Source organism: Balaenoptera physalus, assembly GCF_965194825.1.
Source record: "Balaenoptera physalus genome assembly, chromosome: 19".
NCBI classification, from domain to species: domain Eukaryota; kingdom Metazoa; phylum Chordata; class Mammalia; order Artiodactyla; family Balaenopteridae; genus Balaenoptera; species Balaenoptera physalus.
The window spans coordinates 50,355,230-50,379,352 of NC_138900.1; the positions used below are offsets into that span (position 1 = coordinate 50,355,230).

Here is a 24,123-nt window from a genome sequence, read left to right on the forward strand (position 1 = left end):
TGCACATGGGCTTAGTTGTGGGATCTTCCCGGCCAGGGCTCGAACCCGTGTCCCCGGCATTGGCAGGCGATTCTGAACCACTGCACCACCAGGGAAGTCTGTACCATCTGTTTTAATATGTTCTTTCTCTGAAACATTTGCCCACCCCGCCATGTCCATTTTGCAAATGAGAAGAAAAATGGTTTATGGTCTCTGCTATTTTGCTGGATGATTTTAGAAGAAGGGCAAATAAGCCTGTGAAAGATGTCTAGGAAACTTGAACAGTAAGAAGTTGAGTGATTTCCTTGTTGAAGTTAGTCAAAGAGTTAATGAATGGATCCCTAGCTTAGCGCCAGAGGTTTGACTTCCCCTTGAGCAAGTGAGCAGACCCTTCATTTCTGAATCACTTAGTATGTCATCTTAACTCCCACTAAACATTTCTTTTTTTAAATTTACTTATTTATTTATTTTTGGTTGAGATGTGTCTTCATTGCTGTGTGCAGGCTTTCTCTAGTTGTGGCAAGCGGGGGCTACTCTTCATTGTGGTGCATGGACTTCTCATTGCGGTGGCTTCTCTTGTTGCGGAGCATGGGCTCTAGGCGCATGGGCTTCAGTAGTTGTGGCACGTGGGCTCAGTAGTTGTGGCTCACGGGCTCTAGAGTGCAGGCTCAGTAGTTGTGGCACACGGGCTTAGTTGCTCCGCGGCATGTGAGATCTTCCCAGACCAGGGCTTGAACCCATGTCCCCTGCATTGGCAGGCAGATTCTTAACCACTGCACCGCCAGGGAAGTCCTCCCACTAAACATTTGATGTCAGTGTTTTGTGTTATTATTCTATCACCAAAAGAAAAAAGGTAGTAATTTAAGTTCCCACCGTACACAAGGTCCTTCATAAAAGTTCCAGTTGATCCCTTACAGTGCCTCTGTGAGATAGTTCCTTTTCCTACTTATTTAGGTGTGGAAACAGACCCAGAGGTTCCATTGCCCAAATCACACAGCTAAGGAAATGGCCTGGCCGGGATTTGAGCTCACTGCCAACTGATTCTGAGCTTCATATTCTTGCCACTAAACTTACTGGGGTTAGGGAGGTGGACAGCTGGGGTCGTTTGTCCATTTGCTGTTACACGGGCAGCATGTCAACATAGGATGTGAACATTCTTACTGGTCTCAGGTACATAAATGACTTAATGTGCTACGTTTGTTAATAGAGGCTTGCCACTTGAGATTTCATGTAGCTCATCTTTATTCTTTTCCTGGGGTTCTCAACATGAATCTGGTTGCATGTTAGTCATTGGGAACTTTTTAAAAAATATTGACGTCCAGACCCCAACCTCAGAGATTCCTATTCACTGGCTCTGGGGTTAGGGTCCAGGCATGTGTTTTCTTTAAAAGTTCTCAAGTCAGTTCTTCTTAATACAGCCAGATGTGAGAACCACTGATATATTGCTAACCAAAAAACATTAGTTAAGGATTTAATGTTTTTTTTGTTTTTTTTTTTTCCCTAACATAAAATGTATTTTTTCTGCTCTTTAGGGCTTGGATTTTGAGGCCAAGCAACAGTACATCCTGTATGTGGCAGTGACTAATGCGGTCCCCTTTGAGGTCACTCTCTCCACTTCCACAGCCACCGTCACCGTGGACGTGATAGATGTGAACGAAGCCCCCATCTTCATGCCTCCTCAGAAGAAAGTGAAAGTGCCCGAGGACTTCGGCTTGGGCCTGGAGATCACGTCCTACACCGCCCAGGAGCCAGACAAATTTATGGAACAGAAGATCACGTAAGTGTGAGGGATTTTCCACTGACTGGCAGCAACTGGCTGTGTGCGTACGTGTATGTATAAGATATTTTGTTCATGGCATTTTTATCATCATTGGTCTGTGGAAGATCCTTCTCTTGTTTGACTTATTTATATTTTTATCCCCATTCCCCGCACCTTGTCCATTCCATCCATAGTCAGCCATTGTCGGTTTACTGTGCTTCCTCTCTTTGAATTCACTTAGTGTAGTAGGAATGTGGTTTTAATTTACGTACATGGTATTGTGCTATAAGTAGCTTACTGTTTCTTTTTTTTTTTTTGTAAACTTGAAGGCACTTCTGTAATGTAGATCACAGCCACAGACGCTGAAAACACACATACAAACCAACCAACAGCAACACCACTGTGGCCATGTAAGATAAAGGATGTTCTTATTCTTTTGAGAGCTGGGTCTGATTACATACTTGGTGCTCCAGTGTGACAATGGTGGAAACTCAAAGGGAAGACTCTTAAGCACAAATCCAAGCATGGCACATCTGCGTCTTTTTAGTAATAGCATGATTTCCAGGGATAACAAAGGCCTCGGTCACTTCGTCTTCTCAGAGAGGGATTCCTACCTGTTAATATTTACTTTAGAGGAAACTATTAGAATGCTCTGAACTATTTAGAGAAAAGGTTATGCAAATCCAGTGTAGAGTCCCACTTGGTAATAAATTGAGCATGTTCTTGTTTGGAGGGGGAGGTGTTTGTTTTAGTATCAGTGCCTGTGACTTATTAAACGTAAAACAAACATGAAGTTTAAGTGCAGCTTCAATTTCTGAGTTATTCTGGGAAGTGCTAATTCTATCCTGATTGGAAGGGCTCATAAATAGCTTTAAACTGTGCATGTGCACCATACGGATATAAAGGATCCAGGTAGTGATATTAATGGCTGCCAGAGTCATTAGGTCAAGGATGATGAGGAATTTTTAAATGGAGGAACCAAGCTGGGACCATCCAAACCTTCTGATAGATTTTAACATCTGCTGGAAGAGCAAGGACAGCCCAATATTAAGTGCCACTCGAAGTGATTCAACAGCATGTATACAGTGCCACTTAAATATTATATTTGGGGGAGAAAAGAAGGGTTGAAACAGAATCTAATCAAGCCTTAGGATTTGATTTTGATGCAGTACAGAGAACGAACAAGTTAAATGCCATGAGGAAGCAGTCAGCCAAATGCAGAATATGGGGGCTCTATGTCAAATGACCCAATTTCTTTAGCAAATAATGACAGAAGGGTGAGGGTGACTGCTTAGATTAAGGGTATTGATTAAGAGAGGAATCAACCAATTGTAATGTGTAGACTATGCTTAAAGATGGATTCAAACAATCCAACTATAGAAGACACCCTTGGGGCAAATAGAGAAACTTGTGCATAGACTTGACATTAAGTAATTATTATTTTTGCTAGGTGTGTTAGTGGCATTGTGATATTGTAGGATTTTTTGTTTTGTGATTAAAGCCTTGGGTTGTATGGTTTCCATGCTGTGTTGATATCTTAGCTTGTAGTAATGAAATAGATAGTTCAAAGCATCTATTTGGGGAAGTTCAAGGACCAAGTCTTAACAGTGTTTGCAGAGACCCTTACCCCTGGAATAAAGACCACTTGATATATGTAGTTCATTGCTTTGCACTTCTAAGAACATGAGGATAAGCCCACAGGTATCCAGGACCCTTTCCTCCTTCGATTTCTTTATTTCCCTTTCTGAGCCTTTCAATGACCTCGATAGATAACTGGGCAGTATATCTCTGTTTTTCATGCTTACGTTTCTTCTGTTTCTGGTATTCCTAATAAGGTGTGGCTTAACAGGATTCTCTTGGCATTTTGAATAATTTTTTGGGGGGTGGCTGTGTAAGACCAGAAGGAGCTTTACCCTCCCTGGCACCTCCCGTTAAATGCCAATAGTGCAGCATACTCCCAAGTCACCATGTCAACCCAAATCTCCAAATGCTCATGGCGGGGGTGTTGGGTGCCATACTGTGACCATTTGAGAACTGCTGTACGCTTTAGGGGGGTCAGTCTGAGAGAAACTAAAGAAATCTGACGTCTAAATGCCATGCCTAATCCTGGATTGCATTCTGGATTGGATTGGGGCAGGGGTGTGGGGAGGGTGGTACAGTTTGGGAGAAATCTACAGTTTGAATATGTACCATGTATGAAGTGGTAGTACCATATCAAAGTTATATTTCTTGAAATTGCAAATCAAATTGTGGTTATGTAAGAGAATGCCTCTGTTCTTAGGAGAAAACACACTGACATTTTCATGAGTAAAGGAACATCATGTCTGCGACTTACTCTCAAATGGTTCAGCAAAACAAGAAATTATGTATATGTGTGTATCAACTTTTGTATATAGCAAAATATCGACAGTGGATGAATCTAGGTGAAGGGTACATGGATGCTCATCAAACCTTTCTGGCAAAATTTCTGTAGGAGTCATTATTTTTTTGAAATAAGGAAGTTAGAAGTATCTATCAACAAAGAGGAACCTTAACCTTCTTCAGCTACCTACCGTTCGCTGTTCCCGTTCTAAATCAGAGCTTGTGTCTTTCCAGGTATCGGATTTGGAGGGACGCTGCCAACTGGCTGGAGATTAATCCGGACACGGGTGCCATTTCCACTCGGGCTGAGTTGGACAGAGAGAACGTCGAGCATGTGAAGAACAGCACGTACATGGCCCTCATTATAGCCACTGACAATGGTGAGGATGCCCTTACCATTTGGTTTTTGCTGCTTCACCCTCCTGACCAGCTCACTGCCTTGCCCCTATCCTTTTGGAGGCATGAATTCTTTCTTCTTCTTTCATTCTTCAACAAAGCGTTCTCAAAGCATTGTCCAAAATGCACAGAGTTTAGGCCAAGCAGAAGTTCCTTTTTACTGCTCCCTCTGTACCTGAACCCCATGGGAGCCAGACTGCCTGGGTTTAGATCCCAGAACCAAAGCTTAATACCTGTGTGAACTTGGACTTATTACCTAATTTTTAGGTCCCTCAGTTCCTTTATCCAACAAAATGATAATACCCCATCTAGGTTGAATGAGTTAATTTATGTAAAAGTGCTTGGAAGAGTGCCTGCTACCTAGTCTGTGCTCTGTAAGGACTGTTATTATCTTTATCATCATCATCATTATTAGTGAAGTGTGGCTCCTTCCAGACTGTTTCTGTGTATTCAGATACATTTATAAACATATAGAAATATGGTTTATTATAAAGCCACTATCTGGTTTATAGCCTATTTTTGTTTTTATTATAAAAACCATTGTCTTATGCATGTTTAATTTTTTTTCCTTGAACATATGTCTTAAAGACACGGAGATCTATCTTGGCACATTATAGATCTACCTCTTTTCAATTAAATGATGTTATCTGCATATAGCATAATTTAACCATTCACACATTAAAAAACACAGGGATTATTTCCAGTTCTCCATTATTTTTGTGAGTGATAGGTAAACATCATTGTACATGCCTCTGTGGGCAAGTGTTTCCCATGGATAGATATTCAGAAGTGGAGTTACTGTTAAAAGAGACCTGCTAGTTCCTGTGATTAAATCTGTTCCCCTCTCCCTCCCCAACCTCCCGAGGTAGTAATTCCAGATTTGACAATCCGGAAAGCAAAGGGCAAGGCGAGTAAGCCCGTGGTGGGGCTGGATGGGTGGCTAATGGAGTGATGTAGCCTTCATCACATTCTGAGCATGCTGTGGAGGGGTAACCCTGGCTTAGTCATTTAGAATCTAAAACCTGCTCCTGGAGCTGTCATTTGGGAGGCAGCAGGTTAACAGCAGAGAGCCATGATGGGGCTCCATTTGCAGAAATGTTTTGCATAAAGGGGAAGCTAACCCACTGCTTGGGCAGCAGTGCTATGCTGGCCATCTGTCTCTGGCTGCACGGGAGTTCCCTAGCCTGGCCTGGAGGTAACCAAGAGTTGACAAGGTTCCTGTAAAGGGCCAGGGAGTAAATATTTTAGCCTCTGTAGACCGTACAATCTCTATTGCCATCATAGCCTAGAAGCAGCCATACACAGTTTGAAAAGGGATGAGCATAGCTGTGTTCCTAATTTGGGCAGAAGACCTTAGTTTGCTGACCCCTGACCTAATACTAATGGCTAAATTATGGTACTTTTGAATATATTCCTTCAAGTGTTACTTTGTGCATGACTCAATACTTTTGATGTAGGTCTAAGAGGAGAATGAAGTTTCTTCAGAAAATCTATTATCTTATTAAAAAACATTTTTTAAAGTTTTCTTTAATTAAAAAGAATTTTAGGGGCAGTGGTTAAGAATCCGCCCGCCAATGCGGGGGACACAGGTTCAAGCCCTGCTCCGGGAAGATCCCACATGCCGCGGAGCAACTAAGCCCATGCACCACAACTACTGAGCCTGCGCTCTAGAGCCTGCGAGCCACAACTACTGAAGCCCGCGTGCCTAGAGCAGGTGCTCCGCAACAAGAGAAGCCACCACAATGAGAAGCCTGCACACTGCAATGAAGAGTAGCCCCTGCTCGCCGCAACTAGAGAAAGCCTGTGCACAGCAACGAAGACCCAACACAGCCAAAAATAAAGAAATTTAAAAAAAAAAGAATTTTAAATGATACTTGCTCATTGTTAAAACAAGAAAATTCAAATGATAAGTAAAAAGATCCATCCATGGGTGAATGGATAAACAAAATATGGTATACACATACGCAATGGAATATCATTCAGCCTTAAAAAAGAAGGAAGTCCTGTCATGTGTTACAATGTGGATGGACCTTGAGGACATTGTGCTTAGTGAAATAAAGCAGTCACAAAATGACAAATACTATGGGTTTCCACTTAGATGAGGTACTAATGTGGTCAAATTCATAGAAACAAAGTAGAATGGTGGTTACCAGGAACTGGAGGGGGAAATAGGGAGTTGTTTAATGGGTACAGAATTTCAGTTTTGTAAGATAAAATTATGGAGAGCTGTTTCACAACAATGTGATTATACTAACACTACTGAACTGTACACTTTAAAAATGGTTGAAATGGTAAGTTTTATGCTATTTCTTTTAACCACAATTTTCACAGGTAAAAAGAAAAAATAATCACTATAGCCGCCCAGGTATAAATATTTATGGGTTTGAGATACATTCCTCTGGGGTTTTTTTCCCTGCAATATACTAATATTGATGATGATGATTCCTTGAGGGTCTACTTTTTCTATTATCAAGTGCTATGTCAGGATGTAAAAGAAATACAAACAGACGTGTGTATAAATCTCTGAATCTAATTTGAAAAGCAACTTGCGGCATTTGTAAAAGGCTGAATCCTTTGATAACGATCTTAAAGCCTTAGAAGTTCAGAGAAGGAGAACTAGTAGGGGGTGAGGAGGACTTCTTAGAGTGGTTAAAAAAAGTTGTGTTTTTTAAAAAATTTTATTGAAGTATAGTTGATTTACAATGTTGTGTTAATTTCTTCTGTACAGCAAAGTGACTCAGAGATATATATATATATATATATATATGTTCTTTTTCATATTCTTTTCCACTATGGTTTGTCACAGAATACTGAATATAGTTCTCTGTGCTATACAGTAGGACCTTGTTGTTTATCCATCCTATATATAATAGTTTGCCTTTGCTAATCCCAAACTCCCATTCCTTCCCTCCCCCCGTCCCTTGGCATAGGGATGTTAAAATTTAATGGATGAATAAAGTTATGTGTGAAGATGGAAGGAGTCCTTGGTGTGAGGAATAACTTGAATAATTGTTATCAAAGTGGGGAATAGGCATGTCAGAGGTCTGCCCAGCCAGGAATGAGGATGGCCTGGAACCGGCAGGACGGGTGGCTCTGTGGGCAGGGTGGGGCCTGGCGAGGGAGCCCTGAAGAGCCAGGAGAAGAGTTGGATTCAGTCTGATGGGAGGCACTAGGGATTCATCAGTGGTCCTGAGCTGTGACATTTCCTGTCTATTTTCTTAGGTTCTCCACCTGCTACTGGAACGGGAACCCTGCTCCTATTCCTCGATGACGTGAATGACAATGGCCCCATACCAGAACCTCGGATCATGGACTTCTGCCAGAGGAATCCACAGCCTTATATCATCAACATCATTGATCCTGATCTTCCCCCCAACACTTCTCCCTTCACAGCAGAACTAACACATGGGGCAAGTGTCAACTGGACCATTGAGTACAATGACCAAGGTGGGCACTTGAGTCTTATTTTGGAAACTTTGCTCTGACCCCGTGCTTCCCTCGCGCCTCCCGCTTCTGAATTTCCCTTCTCAATATCCACTTGTCACCCCCTTTATGTTGTTGTTTGTTTGTTTTTGTTGTTGTTGTTTTTGTTTTGTTTTGGCTGCACCACACGTCTTGTGGGATCTTAGTTCCCCGACCAGAGATCGAACCTGGGCCCCCAGCAGTGGAAGCTCGGAGTCCTAACCACTGGACCGCCAGGGAATTCCCCACTTGTCATCCCTTTTAAGGCTTGTTTCCTTGTCCCTTCTACATTTGTGGCATTGAACCAAAGATCCCTTTGCGTTTCTGGTGTCTGAGTCCGTGACATACTGCCCAATAATCTACAGCCCAAGCAGCTGTTATCTTCATTCAGCTTTGGAATGTCTCTAGTTCCCTAATAATTTTAATCTAGAATGAACTTTTTATCTCTCCTGATCCCCTCATTTTTGTTGCTTCCTCCAGAACATGAATCTCTGATTTTTAAGCCAAAGAAAACCCTAGAGGTGGGTGACTACAAAATCAATCTCAAGCTCATAGACAACCAGAACAAAGACCAAGTGACCACCTTAGATGTGCACGTGTGTGACTGTGAAGGGGTCGTCAGCAACTGTAGGAAGGCCAGGCCTTACGCCGAAGCAGGATTGCAAGTTCCCGCCATTCTGGGGATTCTTGGAGGCATTCTTGCTTTTCTGAGTAAGTGCAGCTGGCAAGTGTTTCAGCCTCTACCTTCTGAAATGGGGGAGGTTTTTCTCTTACTGAGCATTTCAGGGGTAAGTGGTCCAAGACTGGAAGGCTGCCCAGTCCTTCTATTTTGTTCTTTCAGCCTCTGAGGGCAGTGCTTCTCCAGCTTGAGTGTACACAAATCACCCGTATATGAGAATGCTGAGCCAGTAGGTCTGGGGTGGGGCCTCAGCCTCTGCATTTCTAACCAGCTCTGAGGTGATGCCGATGTTGCAGGTGTTTGGACCACGCTCGGAGCAACGAGGCCTTGGTCAGTGCCAGCTCACCACCACCTCCTCCACATCCCACCCTGGAGGAGGGTGTAGAGGAAGTGGAAGGCACATATCTGGAAACTGAGCATATCACCTTCACTCACATCCCACTGGCCCAAACACAGCCACACCTGGCACCTCCCACTCTAAACGGGTGACCATGTGTCCAGTTAAAACTTGGTGCCGAGAGTAGGGGTGGAGTGTGGGGTGCACGGTGAGTATCAGTGACTCAAAGGATGAAGGGGAAAAAGGTTACTGGGGAAAATTTGGCAGTTTCTGGCACAGTCCTTAAAACCGATATCACCTGAGCCTACCTGTAGACTGAGCCCTAGGGTGGACACAGGTGCTGTTATGGTTTCTAAAAGCTAGTGGCGGGCAAGTCAGAAAACCTCAAAGATGGTGTTGTTGTTGCTTTTTTTAATCATTAGGAGCTATGACACGTGGTTCAGGTCACGAAGGTCCTTGCAGTCAGACGAGGAGGCTGTTGATTGAGTCTTGAGAAAGGTTTGGTGGAAGACAGGATAGCTGGGCCACAGGACTGGGGGAATCCTCACAGCCAGAGGGCCATTTGTGGTGGTTCCCACACTAGCGAAGGCACAGAGAGAGGAAGGCTTGACGGACTGTGTAGGGCAGAGAGGCCGACCTTGCTGGAGTAGAAGAAAGTCCTTAGAGGGGAGCAATGGGACCACCTGGGGGCTTTCAGTTTAGATTCAGCAGTGTTACTGATTCTGCTGCTTCAACAGATTGAAGAAGGGATTACCTGTTGGCCTTCAGGAAATGTTTGCAGTGTGTCCCCTTAGCTCCTGCCCTCTGCTGCATCCTCTCAAAATTGAAAAGGAAGGAGAGAGTTGTTTACAATTCAGTGAACTTTCTGGACCTTTCTTCCTCCAGGATTCACGTGGCTTTATTGCCACCACGCAGTTATACTTAAAGCTACTATAAAAAAAGTCAATATTTTATCTAACTTTGCTATGGGTGTATTTCATTAGACACAGGGGCTGAGAACAACATTTCGGAATGTTCAAATGTGCAACATTTACAGCAGAAGCAATGCCAGTGTGCAGATTTCCAGTGTCTTGTTCCTTATGGGCAGACATCGAAATTAAGCGTCTAAAGAATGTTCTAGAGAGACAAGAGGATATGAAAGTTTTTGTGTAGTCAACCAATATTTGGTTGCTTACTTTGTGCAGGATTTGTCTCCGACACTGGGGATTGGGGGGTTTCAGGACAGCTGAGTTGGGTGGTGCTTCCTGAGGTGATAACAATATGCCATGTTTTCGTTACTTTCCCTTACATAACATTTAAGTAATGTTTGATAAGAAGCATCCTTTTGGAAACGATAGCCCTCCTCTGGCTCTTCAGCCCTAAGTTCCACAGGGATGGGGGCTGTTTGCAGCTTCCCTTGTTTTCAGTGCTGTGTCCTCAGGGCCAAGACAGGCCTGGCCCACCTAGCAAGAACTCACTCAGTATTTCTGTTCTTTAGTCATGGTCCAGGGGGTTATATTGTTTATCTGGATAAGATCTTGGAATCTTTCTGATTTCAGAAACAGGTAGGTTGGGTACTTGCAAGTGTATGCCACCTCCTGTCTCAGTGCAGTGATGCTTCACTAGGTACTTGGGTATAAGGACCTATTAGAAAACACACGGAATCATATTTTTTTCCCATTCACAATAAATTATTTAATTTTTTAAAAAATTAAATATTAATCGTATATAGCCTAGACATAGCCCCCAAGATCAGATGAAACCCTTGAAAATAGATTTTAAAGCACGCTTACATGATTTATCCTAAGAGAAGATAAGGAGTATACCAAGTGCTTTTTTTTTTTTTTTTTTTGCTGTTGTTTATTTTTAATTTTAAAATTTGTTGGTGTTTTTTCATTGTGTACCAGGCGATTTTATAGTCTGTGCCCCCCCCCCCATAACTGAATAAGAATAATATGCATGTGTTAGTCACATTTAGGCTGACCCAGCCCTGCTCACAAACCTTCAATGGCTTCAACTCACTCTGAATCAAAGCCAGAGTCCCTCCAGAGGTCCGCATGTCCTTGCTGCCCCTCTGACCCCCTCTCCCCTTCTTTCTCCCCTGGTGATCCTGCTACAGCCACGCTGACCCTGTCTTTCCTTAACCACACCCATCTGCTTGGAGTCTTTGCCTGGACCATTTCTGCTGCCTAGAGTACTTTGCTCCAGATTTTGGGAAATGACTGATTGGTTTAAGGTCCAGTTAAAGACCACAATTGAGTTCTCATGTAATTGTCCACTGTGTAGTGCTGCATATATTAACCTCAGGGATGTGAGACATGTGAGTTGTCTTACAGCCATCTGTCTGGTCTGCAAGGCAGTGGTGCTCTGCGCCAGCTGCTGCTTATGGCCTTCTTGACCGGTGGCTCTCATCTCTCTCTTCCCCACTCCAGTCCTGATTCTGCTGCTTCTGCTACTTGTTCGGAGGAGAAGGGTAGTCAAAGAGCCCTTACTGCCCCCAGAAGACGACACCCGGGACAACGTTTATTCCTATGATGAAGAAGGAGGTGGAGAAGAAGACCAGGTGGGTGTTTAAAACCATGGGAGAAAGCTTAATGGCAATCTCTTTATTTGGAGGAAGCAATGATTAGGGGAAGACAGACATTTGAAATAGCTCTGTGTCACTTTGCGTAATTTTTTAAAGACCTTTCATCTACCCAAGAAAATAGATGTTGTCATTAACCATCATCATCACCACCACCATCATCATCAATACAACATTGCTAACATTTATTTATTGTTCAGATGAATGAACAGAGGCACAGAGCAGTTAAGCAATTTGCCCAAAGTCACAGAGCTAGGAAGCAATAAAACCAGGTGGTCTGACTCCAGAGCCTACTCTCCTCACTGCTGTTTCCAGGACATGAACTTTATTCAAATTATCTTTGACATAGAGCGACTGATCTGTTTTTTTTTGTTGTTGTTGTTGTTTTTATAAATTTATTTTATTTATTTATTTTTGGCTGCGTTGGGTCTTCGTTGCTTTTGCGCGGGCTTTCTCTAGTTGTGGCAAGCGGGGGCTATTCTTCGTTGCGGCGCCCGGGCTTCTCATTGTGGTGGCTTCTCTTGTTGCGGAGCACAAGGACTGATCTGTTTTAATATTTTGTTTCCTTTGAGTTTACCTTACTCTGTATTATTGAGCTATTACCACAATAATGCTGTATAACAGGCAACCCCAGAATGTCAGTGGCACACATCAATAAGCATGTTTTTCTCATGCGTTTGTGGGTTAGCTGGGACAGTTGCTGGTCTCAGCTAGTGTCTTACTCTATTCGGGCTGCTGTAACAAAATACCATAGGCTGGGTGCTTATAAACAACAGAAATTTATTTCTCACAGTTCTGGAAGCTGGGAAATGCAAGGTCAAGGTGCTGGCAGATTCGGTGCCTAGTGAGGGCCCTCTTCCTGGTTCATAGATGGCCCTTGTCTCACTGTGTCCTCATGTGGTGGAATGGGCAAGGGAGCTCTGGGTGTCTTTTATAAGGGCACTAATCCCATTCCTGAAGGCTCCATACACTGTCACAACCTAATCACCTGCCAAACATCCTACCTCCAAATGCCATCACATTGTTTCAACATGTGAATTTAGGGGGGACAAAAACAGTCTATGGCATCTAGGCTCAGAAGAAAGTGTGGGTTGGTTGGGGCTAGGCTGATATAGGCTGCGTTTGGCTGGATGGCTGTGTGCTGTGAGTTGTGTCCAGGAATGTTCCATGTAATTCCTATCTTCTTTGTCCCAGCAGGTAAGACCAAAGTACACTTAAAGCCTTTGCCTGTGTCACATGTATTAATGTCCCATTGGTCAAAGCAAGTCAAATGTCATAGCCCTACATTAATGGATTTCTGTTCTTTTCACAGAGGATAGGGTGGGAAAGGAGTGAATATTTGCAGAATAATAATCTAATAATCATACCCTATGAAAAGTTAATAAGGTAAAACAGTCTACATCTGTACCCACAAATGTTCCTCACAAGGCTTTTATGCTATATTTCCTTCCAGTGCTATTTGGAGACTCTTAGGTTGAAAACTACCATTTCAGAAAAGAAAAAAAAACAAACCAGCTGCCATTTCAGATTACATTGGCACATGCTTGTAGATATCATACAGCTGACTGTTAAGGCCTTAACCAGTACCATAGTCTGTAAACCAAATATGACCCTGTGTTTATGACTGTTTCTGTTTTACTCTTTGCTATGCTTTTACCTTTTTCTCTAAAGGACTATGACCTGAGTCAGCTACACAGGGGCCTGGATGCTCGGCCTGAAGTAACTCGCAATGATGTGGCGCCAACCCTCCTGAGTGTGCCCCAGTATCGACCCCGACCTGCCAATCCTGATGAAATTGGAAACTTTATTGATGAAGTAAGTAAGCAGAGTCAAAAGCCAAGACACAACAAACTCATCTCTAAACTTGGAAAGGAGCAGTGTGTCAAAAATGAGAAAAAATCTTTAGAGTCTTTCCTTTACCATGTTTTCACCCCTGAGCCCTATTTGTTTTTTGATTTGTGCTTCATCTAAATTTCAGAACTAATAGCACTTTGAATTAGTCTTAGGGAATTTGTAGCGTTCATACAGCAAAACCAAGACTTGCTTGAAAAGGTTTAATAGAATAAGAAATGAAACTAAAGAGATTCAAAGTAGATTCAGTTTCGTTTCACTAATGGGTCTCTCTTTCCCTGCGTTACATTGGGATGTAATGTTAAATGTATATCACAAGGCTACCTGAGGGCCAGAAAAATAGTTTCCATATTGTATATATCAGAAATGCATTCAACTATAAATACCAGAAGCTTAAATAGATATGAGTAGATTTACCTCATGCAAATAGAAGACCAGGGTAAGCAGTCTAGGCTGGTGCATCACCCTTTTCTACCTTTCTGCTGCATGATCTAAGCAGATCCTGTTCTCATGCTTGTTGCTTTATGATCACAAGATGGCGGCCACACTTCCAGGCCTTGAGCCTGTTTTCCTGTCAAGAAGTAGGGAGGGCAGAGCAGAGGGCAAAAACTTTCTTCTAGCAAACTGTTAGGCAAGAAGGAAGTTCATCCTACATGTTATTGGCCAGGATTGTCCGTATATGCAAGGGAGGATGGGAAATAGGCATTAAGTTAACTAGCTTAGGGTAAGATGAGGAAGAACTGGTGGGGTTAAGCAAAGAACCAAGTAAGATAATAATAGTCCAGTGGGATCTATTTCCTTAAACTATGTTACCTGATTACTTGCTCAGTTGCTGGAATGATTTTCAGGGCTTGTCTGATGGTCCAGTGGCCTTCAGCAAGTCTTCACGGTGGGGGGCAGGTTTTGCTTTAGCTTCCCTGGGGAGTTGTTGTCACCAAGGACTATATAAAGCACGGCAGTGTTGGAAGTGATCGAGCCAGATCCATTCTAGGCACTGGATCTTAGAGAAAACTGAGAACAGGGAGGGCCACTTTAAACCATCCCTTTTAGATACATCTGGATTCAGGTATTTTCCTCCATTCACATTCATTTGTGTATCATATCTGATTATAGCTATTTCTTAATTACAAAAATAAAATGTTTGCTATTTAAAAAATATAAATTATGAAAATGTATATAAAGAGAAAATGTGCAAGTCCTCCCTCAGTTCCCCTGACCATAATCACCAAAGTTAATTTAGCAGTTTGGCATTCATCCTTTCAGATCTTCTCGGGCTGAAATGCAGGCTGTGCAGCCTGGTAGGACTGTCTTCATTGTTTTTAGTCTTTTTCCATCCTGATGGGTTGGTGCTCATCTCCCCTGCCTACATATAATTTACCAGTTTCGTTTAGGGGGAAAACATTCTGCATACTTTCTCTTTTCATTAACAATATATCACGTCCATCTTCCGTTCCAGTATGTATTACATTTACCTTGTTGGTGTTCAGTGCTCCTGGCGTTCTGCAGGACGGTCTCATTGTTGTGCGGTAACGCTTGGCTTTACGCACCAAAAGAAGGCATCTTGCCTAAGATGACAGGTGTGCGATTCCTCTCAATGAAAGATCCTATTGTCTTCCTTCTTTAGAACCTGAAGGCAGCGGATAGTGACCCCACCGCCCCACCCTATGACTCTCTGCTGGTGTTTGATTATGAAGGAAGCGGTTCCGAAGCTGCTAGTCTGAGCTCCCTGAACTCCTCGGAGTCAGACCGAGACCAGGACTATGAGTACCTGAACGAATGGGGCAATCGCTTCAAGAAGCTGGCGGACATGTATGGAGGCGGCGAGGACGACTAGGGGACTCAAGACCGATGAGACAGATGGGTCCCTACACTCATGTGATGGGAAATGCGGGAATAGTATTCCTGGTGGTTTTCCAGCTCCCTTCACTTGAGATAGGTTTCTGGAGAAGAGACCCGTGATCAGTGATAGGATAGTTATGATTTCCACTTTATAGATCTAATCTGTGTGTTAGAACGATTTTGACTTATTCCATGAATCTTTTTTTCCCTTTCATCACTCTTTACATGATGACGATGTCCAGAAGACCCCCAAATTTTAATATTTCAGAAGAGTAGCTTCAGCCTCAGAAGGTTCTGCTGGCAACTGGCAGATTTCCTTAAGGGCTTTGTCTCATTTTTAAAAGGAAGGTGAGGGGTCAATTTCCCTATTGTAGATATAAAGAAATTAATTTGTGTGCTTTTGTTCCTCCCGTCACTGCACTGGTGTCCCATGTTCTAATATCCATTCTTACTCCCTCTGAATTCTATTACATTTCTCTGATGCAGAAATTATTGGGCTCTTTTAGGGAAAGAGGTTTATGTCTTAGTCTGGCCGTATGCTGAGTGGGTATTGTGTGCTCCTAAGACCTTTTAACGGTTTTCCTTTTCCATCTCCTGAACACGTAACTTGAAATGGGCATCTATCCAGTTTACTTGTTCTGAGTAAGAGTGTTTGTTATGTGAATGTCGTTATGGGGTGCTTTGGTTCTAAACAGGGAGCCTGGACCAGAAAAGGTGGTGAGTTTTCAGGTGCCACTGAACTTTTAATGTTCATTTATCCCTAAAACAAAAGAGTGATATATTCCGGGACTCGGAATAGTGCCTGAAGTGCTGCAGCCAAAGACAGAAGCTGGCTCATCCCAGCAGAGGGGAAATGTGAAAAGTGGCCGTGGAGATGGCAGGTGAGATTGTCACTGAGCCTGGAAATTGAGCCAACTGAGGCTGAAGACGGTTGAGGTGGCTCTACCTCCAGCCCTGAAAATTCTGAAAGAGTAGAGGAATCTCAACACGTGTTTCCTGCCAGGATCCTTGTACCGTGGTTTGTACCCAAAGCACAGAATCCCCAGTGCCTGCTTTTGTTGATGTCTATAGAAAATGCTGGCTGGTCTGGACACATTTGCCCGAAATTCCAACTGTGCATGAAAACTTCAGAATGTTTTAAAAATCCAAAATTTTTTTTTTCTTAGGAGCAGGAAGAAAACACTCCTTGGAAGGGTGTTAGCAAAGGGAGGTGAGGGTAGGGAGAACCTTAATTTGGATCCTTTTTTAGTTGAAATGCAACCTTTAAGAAACTTTTGACAACCATAGACCAGAACTTTATCTAAATTGCTTCCCTATCTATCAGCTGTTTTTGGAAGAAAAACCCATCCCTGCAACCACTTCTTAGAACTGTCTTGATTTTTCAGCAATTTAAACTCTAATGTAGTTCTGTGTAGAGAATGTCACTGTAGTTTTGAGTGTATATGTGTGTGGGTGCTGATAATTTTGTATTTTCTTTGGGAAAAGGAAAACAATTCAAGGTGGAAAAATTATTCTTAAATATTCATTTTTATAAATTTTATTAAAGAATTTTGTTACACCATTGTCAAACTTGTTTTATTTGATTACACAATTCCAGGCCAGACAGACAAATGGTTAGGTGAGCTTATTCAAAACATGGAGAAAGAAGCTTCATATTAAAATGACTTCCCCTGAACTTTGTGTCATTCTGTTGGGGCAGAATAGCGGGGAAACTGTGCACCTAAGGCCACTTTATTTGAAGGATATCCATCCATGTGGCATGTAGTGAAACCAATAAAATCTCCTTGTCAGGTGGCTACTGTGGGTTGTGCCGAGGGATAGAAAGAAGCAGGGCTTCAAATAACGTTGTAGGTCAGCAAAGTTAGTACAGGGCAGTGGTTCTCCACTGGGGAAGATTGTGGCCCCCTCCCCCAGGGGACGCTGGCAATTTCTGGAGATACTTTTGGTTGTCATGACTGGCGAGGTGCTACCAGCATCAAGTCCAGGTCAGGGACACTGCTAAACATCCTACAACACACAGGACAGCCTCCCTCCACAAAGAATTATCCGGCGCAAAATATCAGTAGTGCTGCTGTTGAGAAATCTTGGTATGGGCTTGCAACTTTCCTTTGCTGGAGGGGTATGACTATTTTTGGTAGACTTAAAAATTCTAGTAAAATATAACATTTTACCATTTTAAACACTTTTTTAAGTGTGTGATTCAGTGGTATTAAGTACCTTCAAAATGTTGTATAACCATCACCTCTATTTCCAGAACTTTTTCATCATCCCAAACAAATAAGTGGAATCGTTTAATATTTGTCCTTTTAAATTTGGCTTATTTCACCTAGCATAATGTCTTCAAAGTTCATCCATATTGCAGCATGTATCAGAACTTCATTTTTTTAAAAAGTTTTTTCAAAAATTTATTTATTTATTTATTTATTTATTTTTGGCTGTGTTGGGTCTCCGTTGCTGCACGCGGGCTTTCTCTAGTTGCGGAGAGCGAGGGCTACTTCTCGTTGCAGTGCGCAGGCTTCTCATTGCGGTGGCTTCTCTCCAGAGCGCAGACTCAGTAGTTGTGGTGCACGGGCTTAGCTGCTCCGTGGCATGTGGGATCCTCCCAGACCAGGGCTCGAACCTGTGTCTCCTGCATTGGCAGGCGGATTCCCAACCACTGCACCACCAGGGAAGCCCAGAACTTCATTTTTTAAATGGCTGAATAATATTCCATTATGTGTATATACAATATCATAAAGAACGTGGGGGTCAATTATGGAAAATGGAATACAACCACTCCAGTAATCACATGTGACTTTAGAAGATAAGAACCTATAAGAACCTTCAATTGCTGGAGTCTTTGATGGGAATTCTGTTTCTATAAAAACAGCCATTGATAACTATTGGTTGCTTTAGGCTTGTTAGGTCTGGGTTGAGGCAAACAGCCCCCAGCCTGCTTAAATCGCTTGTTCAGCTGCTGACCCTAAAGTTCCTGACAAGGTTGGGTCCCTTGGCTAACTTCAAATCAACTAAACATGTTTTACATCAATACAGACTTCTTTGTGTGTCTTGAACAACCCCATATGGTTCATTGCAGAGAAGCAGCGCCCTCTCCATGTAGCTCTTGAGGGTATTGGTTGTGATGGATGTTTAATAGCATATTACCAGGGGGTCTCCCAGCTGTACTTCTGTTTTTTAACAAAGCTGCCCAAAGCAAACTGAGGAAGGGGCTACCAGCATTCAATTCCTACAAACTAAAATTCTGTGAGTGTAAATACTGGACTCTTGGGACATAGGGTACTTAAAAGCCCATTTGAATAATTTTTTAGGCCTGGAGAAGCCTGAGAATGCTTCTTTTTCAGACGCAGGACCTAATTACAGCCTTATAGGCCCTAGGCACTCCTCTAACATCCCATTACACGGATTAAAATGCACCCAGTGTTCCATGTAGGATATATTTTCTTGCTGTAAAAAATTTTATAGACTCTTCATGACATTGCTTTTAAGATTATGCACATCACTTTGTGGTATCTGAGGCTATGGAGCCTGAAAGATAAAATCTGGTGCCATAATGCTTTGGTATAAAGGAGTCTCAGTTCTGGGAACCCTCTTAAACTTGTGGAAATCCCACATCAGTACTGCCCTTAGGCTTAGGCTAGGAAGGCCCCAGCCCTGGGTCCATGCTCTACCTGGCCTCCTCCACCATGCCCCTCCCCATGGCCAGGCTTGTTCACTCCAAAACCTCACCCTCCTCCCACACCACCCTCCAGGTTCTGGGACCCTCGAATTTCCTGCCCAGCCACCCCTGAGTCTGCTTCCAGGGCTCTGTGGGCCTCTTCACTTGGTCTGCCCTCTGGAAGGTGCACCATGATCCCTGTGTGTGCGCACCTAGCCCTAGGGAGGCCAAGTGGTAGTTTCTTGGAGGTGTGTGAACAGAGCTTGGATGTGCACATCCAGGCTGGGGTGTCTGCATGTGTGTGTGCAGGATGGAGACACTAGTGAGAATAAAAAGGGGTCAGGCCAGAGGTGGGGGGCTGGCTCTTCCCATATAGCCATGTCCGGTATGGAGCTCTGAGGTGAGGACTGAGAATGCTCAATTCAAACCTGGTGTATTTTTCAAGGTAGGAGGATAGAAAATATTTTAATAAAATATTGTCTACTGGTTTGATTTATACTTTGAAATATTTAGACATATGGTATGAGGGCCTCCATTTGTATTTTTCACTAATCCCCACAAATATGAGGGGTTGGCCTTTCCCACATGATGCCCTACACCCATTTTGCTAAATGTTTAACACCTTGAAATGACCTTAAAATTTTTTTTCTCCAAAATGAACTTGTGTCCACACATTATTGAAAAACTGTCTATTGACAAAACCTAGGGTGGGATATAATGAAAAGAGTGCTAGGAAATTTTGTAGGTCATTTATTTCTGCTTCAAAAATGTTCCTCCAATTTATAGATATTTTGGCAGGTTTTATTTGAGGAAGAGATGGGGAGGTAGATCCAGGTAAAATTTATTAAGCATCCCTTCTGTTGCAGACATTGCTAAATACTTGAGAGCAGTATCACTTTTAACTCCCTAAAATAGCCTACTGAAAATGGTTCTGTTATCTTCTCATTCTAGAGAGGAGGAAATGGCTGATGGAATAGGGCTGGAGCCCAGAGAAATGGGAGTGACCTGGAGGGGGCCTGACTCACTGAGAAGAGTTAAATGAACAATGTCCTCCCCCAGTGGCATGCATGGTCTTGCATATGGAGCACATCCCATTTCCCAAGACTTCCAGCAGCTAACTGCTGAAGAGCAGTCATCAGTCATGAACTCAGGTTAGCTCAGGGGATCTCAAGGAGATGCAGGACAGCCTCTTGGGAGCAGTTTCACGAAGTGGGTATTGGAGCTGGTTGTGACAATGACAGGAGAAATTACTGACTGAGTGAAGGGAGAGGCAGGCGTGCTAAAGTCTTGCTCTCAGAAGCATTGTCCTGGATTTGCAGCATGCCTTTCAGACAACATGACTTTTGAATGTCCCACCAGGATTCATGTAGGTGAAAACCTGTTTCGATGATATAAATCTCCAACGCATTCTGTTTTACATATTAACTCAATTTTGATGGGGCACGATTTTAATAGCCATTGAATTTTCCAGGAATGCCTGTAAATAGGGCCAAGATCGAGCTTTTATTGGGAACTGAGTCCATTTAAGAAATTATATCATCAATAACAATATTTGTAGCTATTCACAATGGATGTGTTTAGTACTTATTTTTAAATATCACTAATGAAGAAATTCAACGGTTGAATATTGTTTTACATACCCAAACTTACTTATAAGAAGGTGCAGCAACTGATTGCTTCACTATGACCTTCAGTGTTCCGGTACTCAAATATTTTCATACTGAAATTCATATTATGTCATAATTAAACTACTTCTCTCATCCTTTTTCATTATATAGAGGTTAAACATGTTGTTTCTGAAATCGTGCATGTAGGTAAGTTGTGTTAGCTATGTTTACTTCCCCCGCCCCCGGGGAGTACAGGTGGCCCGAGAAAAGATTTCTTCGTGCAGGTCGCCGTCCCAACCAAGTCGACCCCGCCCCACGCCGCGGGCCCCGCCCCTAGGGCTTCGGCCACGCTCAACGTGGCGGCGACGCCGGTCCGCCGAGGCGCCTGCGCAGGTCGCATGTGGCGCGTCCCACTCCAGTCATGGCGGCCCTCTGGCAGACGGCGGGCAGCGGGGTTCTGGAAACGTGTGGTCTGGAGCGGATTTTGGAGGCGTTGAAGCTGCTGCTGAGCCCGGGAGGTGAGAGGACGGATCTCGGCGTCTGGCTGCACCCGGGACTCTCAGGGCCAGCGGTCTTCCAGGGCTGCCCTTCTTCCCGCGGCTTGCGCCCGTCAGGCCCTCCCCGGGACCCCTCTGGCCCTGAGGCCGCCCAGCCCCGCACCTGGGGGCTTTGCGCAGGGTCTGTCCAGCCTCATTTTACCCTTGAGGAAACCGAGGTTCAGGAAGGGCTGGGGTCCGTTGAATACTGATACTAACCAAGTACAATATTTCGAGCGCTTACCTTGGGCCAGGCGCTGTGTTAAGCATCTCGGGTGCCTGATTTCAGCCGTCCCTGCTGCAGCCCTGTAAGGGGACTGCAGACACAGCCTCAGAGAGGGCCCAGCCTCTTGAGGGCGCAGGGTCAGATGTGGACACTAGAGTTTCGTACAAAGTGCTAAGGAGTCCAGAAAAAGGAAGCAGTGACGTTTGAGCTGTGTTTTGGGGCGAGGATTTAGGGATTTACAGTCACTTTTAATCTTTCCTGGTGAGTTGATAAGATCTTCCCAATTTAGAATTAGAAGGGACCTTGGGAGTGGTGTAGCCTGGGCACTCTCCTTTTACAGCTGAGGACGCCCACGGCTCACCGAAGAGATTAACCTGACCAAGATCACATGGTCAAATTAGAGGCAGAACACGAACCTAGAGCCAAGGTCTGCCGAACCCTCTTCTCAGACCAAGGCAGATTATTCAGTATGGAGCCTCTGATGTTATCTGGAGCTTTGAGAAAGATACGCAAGAAGTAGGGCCCTACTTATAAATTAGAGCGTATAATTTGGAGGAAGGGGTTTGTAGCGTGAGCAAAATAAGGTACATGAAGGTGATGTTCCCAGTTTCAGATTTTGAGATTCCCCCCCCGCCCCCCAAACTACGAAAACTCCCAAAACATTATACCATAATTGCGGCAAGTGACAAGAAGTTATTAATGGGGAATTTCCTGGCAGTCCAGTGGTTAGGACTCAGCGCTCTCACTGCGGAGGGCCCGGGTTCAATCCCTGGTGGGGGAACTAAGATCGCACAATCCGTGAGGTGCAGGCAAAAAAAAAAAGTTATTAATAAGAGTAATTGAGTGCCTGCTAAGTGTCAGTCCCTATAGTGTGCTGTTTATGTATGTATCTTTTTTTCCTCACAACAATCGCATGAGATAGGTATTACTTCTATTCCATTTTACAGATGAAGGAACCAAGGCTCAGGTACATTAGAAATTGCACAATGCCAGTCTCCTACGTGATAGAGTTAGGATTTGAATTCAGACACCTTCAACTGCAGTATGGTAACTATATTACTTTGCCCAAATGAAGAATTAAAATACAATTAAAATTGTGCAAAATACAATTTTAACTTGCTAATGGAGAGGTTACTTGTCCAGTAACTGAAACTGTCTAGAACATGACTGAGAACAGGAATAAATAAGTTAAAAAGTCTGGAAGTAATCATCTGTCACAAAGCATATACACTTCATCGGAAGACCCTCTTTAACTCTCAAAGAGTATGTGGTGGAGTTCCATACATCTACTCATTTAGCTTAGGAGAATTCAAGCATTCCTATTTGAAATATGTGGTGGAGTTCCATACATCTACTCATTTAGCTTAGGAGAATTCAAGCATTCCTATTTGAAAAAGAATAATTTAAGTAACTTGGTAAAATGATATTATTTTGCACAGACAGGCTATTATATATTGTGTGAGTCTTTCTGCTATTTTATCATATCAGCTGCTAAGGGAATTAAAAAAATACCTGTGCATAATAAGTATTCAAATGTTCCCAATGGACAGAGGATGTTGAGACAAGATTAAAGTATTTGCTAAAATTATATCCAGCTAGATTAAACGTCTTTTCATCTGCCTTTGACTACCTTTGAGGTAATATTTACTGAGAGTCAACTGTATGTAGTATTCTATCAGTGCTTTTGGAGATAGAAATATTATTTAATGACTTGTGCTCTCAAGCATCTTGTTTGTTTGGGGAGATGGTACTCCACATATAGACCAAAGATATTCAACATGGCAGGATAATACTGTTGGTGAATGGATGGTACAGGTAGCAATTGGATAGAGAAGGAGTTATCCAGGGATGGGGCTGGGGAAGGCTACAAGAGAAAGAAGGCTTCAGTCCAGGTGGGAAGAAACCAAGTCTTTCCCTTTTGAGCCATCAAAAGTTCTACAGCATTAAGTGTTTTCTCTTCCCCTGCCTTCCATTTCTGTTCTCAATTATGGGGCAAATAAGAATAACATCTTCACTTCCATTATTAGGAAGTGTGTTAAGCAGAATTTGAAAGGGGTTTTTCAGTTCTGGTGAAGTTTTGCTTGAGGTCATCTCAGCAGTAGTTTTCCTAAAATAACTTTCCACACTAAATATATATTTGTTGAACTCTGTCATTAAATTTGAATTACGTGGTGGTAGGGGGCTGGAAATTTTGGTGATTTGTAAATAATGAAGCTGTATCACCCTTAATTTTGCACACCATATTGCTTTGTACTTTGAACTTAATAAAAACTACTGTACAGATTAAGAAGTCTGCTTTTAAATGTCACAAAGCATAGACATTTACATTGGTGATTGGGAAGAATAAATAATACTGTTTATGAGGGCAGCATTTCCCAAAGTGTGATACGGATGGTTTTAGGCAGTAGGTAGAGAAATATTTTGAGGCTGAAAAGCATCGAGTAGTGATCAAGAGCTTGGGTTCTGGAGCCAGCTTGCCAGAGTTGAATATGCTCTGGGGCAAATAGCTTAACCTTAGTCTCCTCATCTGGAAACAAGAATAATAATATAATACTCCATACCTCACAGAGTTGGTGTGAGGATTGAATTAAATACACAAAGCCCTTAGGACAGTATATTAACTATTACTAATTTAAGTTTAAAAAATGATTTAATTTGAAGAAATAAACAAGTAAAGCTAAGAATACACCTGGTACTCAGATAAATGGCAAAAATCGTGGAAGTGCTATATGACTGTAATTTGGAAAACATTGTTTTAAGGCCTCAGATCTCAAACTTTTTGGTTTGAGCACTCTAACACTGTTAAAAAGTGTTGAGGACTTAAAAGAGCTTTTATGTGGGTTATGTGTATCAATATTTACTGTATTAGAAAT

At 42.8% G+C, this 24,123-nt stretch overlaps 2 protein-coding genes across 7 annotated transcripts in view; both read left to right on the top strand.

The window, feature by feature from the left end:
* CDH1 (cadherin 1) overlaps positions 1–16,789 on the top strand; it is a 77,620-nt gene extending 60,831 nt beyond the window's left edge. For all 3 annotated transcript variants that reach the window (XM_082436046.1, XM_082436047.1, XM_082436045.1), the window contains 7 exons: positions 1,512–1,756; positions 4,334–4,479; positions 7,718–7,942; positions 8,438–8,668; positions 11,385–11,515; positions 13,208–13,351; positions 15,012–16,789. In XM_082436046.1, the coding sequence (XP_082292172.1) occupies positions 1,512–1,756; positions 4,334–4,479; positions 7,718–7,942; positions 8,438–8,668; positions 11,385–11,515; positions 13,208–13,351; positions 15,012–15,221 (1,332 nt within the window). In that variant the 3' untranslated portion in view covers positions 15,222–16,789. The remainder of the gene's footprint in view (positions 1–1,511; positions 1,757–4,333; positions 4,480–7,717; positions 7,943–8,437; positions 8,669–11,384; positions 11,516–13,207; positions 13,352–15,011) is intronic.
* A 967-nt stretch (positions 16,790–17,756) lies between these two features.
* TANGO6 (transport and golgi organization 6 homolog) overlaps positions 17,757–24,123 on the top strand; it is a 180,804-nt gene continuing 174,437 nt past the window's right edge. The window contains exon 1 of one of the 4 annotated variants that reach the window (XM_082436042.1): positions 17,757–21,006. In XM_082436042.1, the coding sequence (XP_082292168.1) occupies positions 20,910–21,006 (97 nt within the window). In that variant the 5' untranslated portion in view covers positions 17,757–20,909. The remainder of the gene's footprint in view (positions 21,007–24,123) is intronic. The other 3 variants (XM_082436040.1, XM_082436041.1, XM_082436039.1) reach the window with 3 other exon arrangements.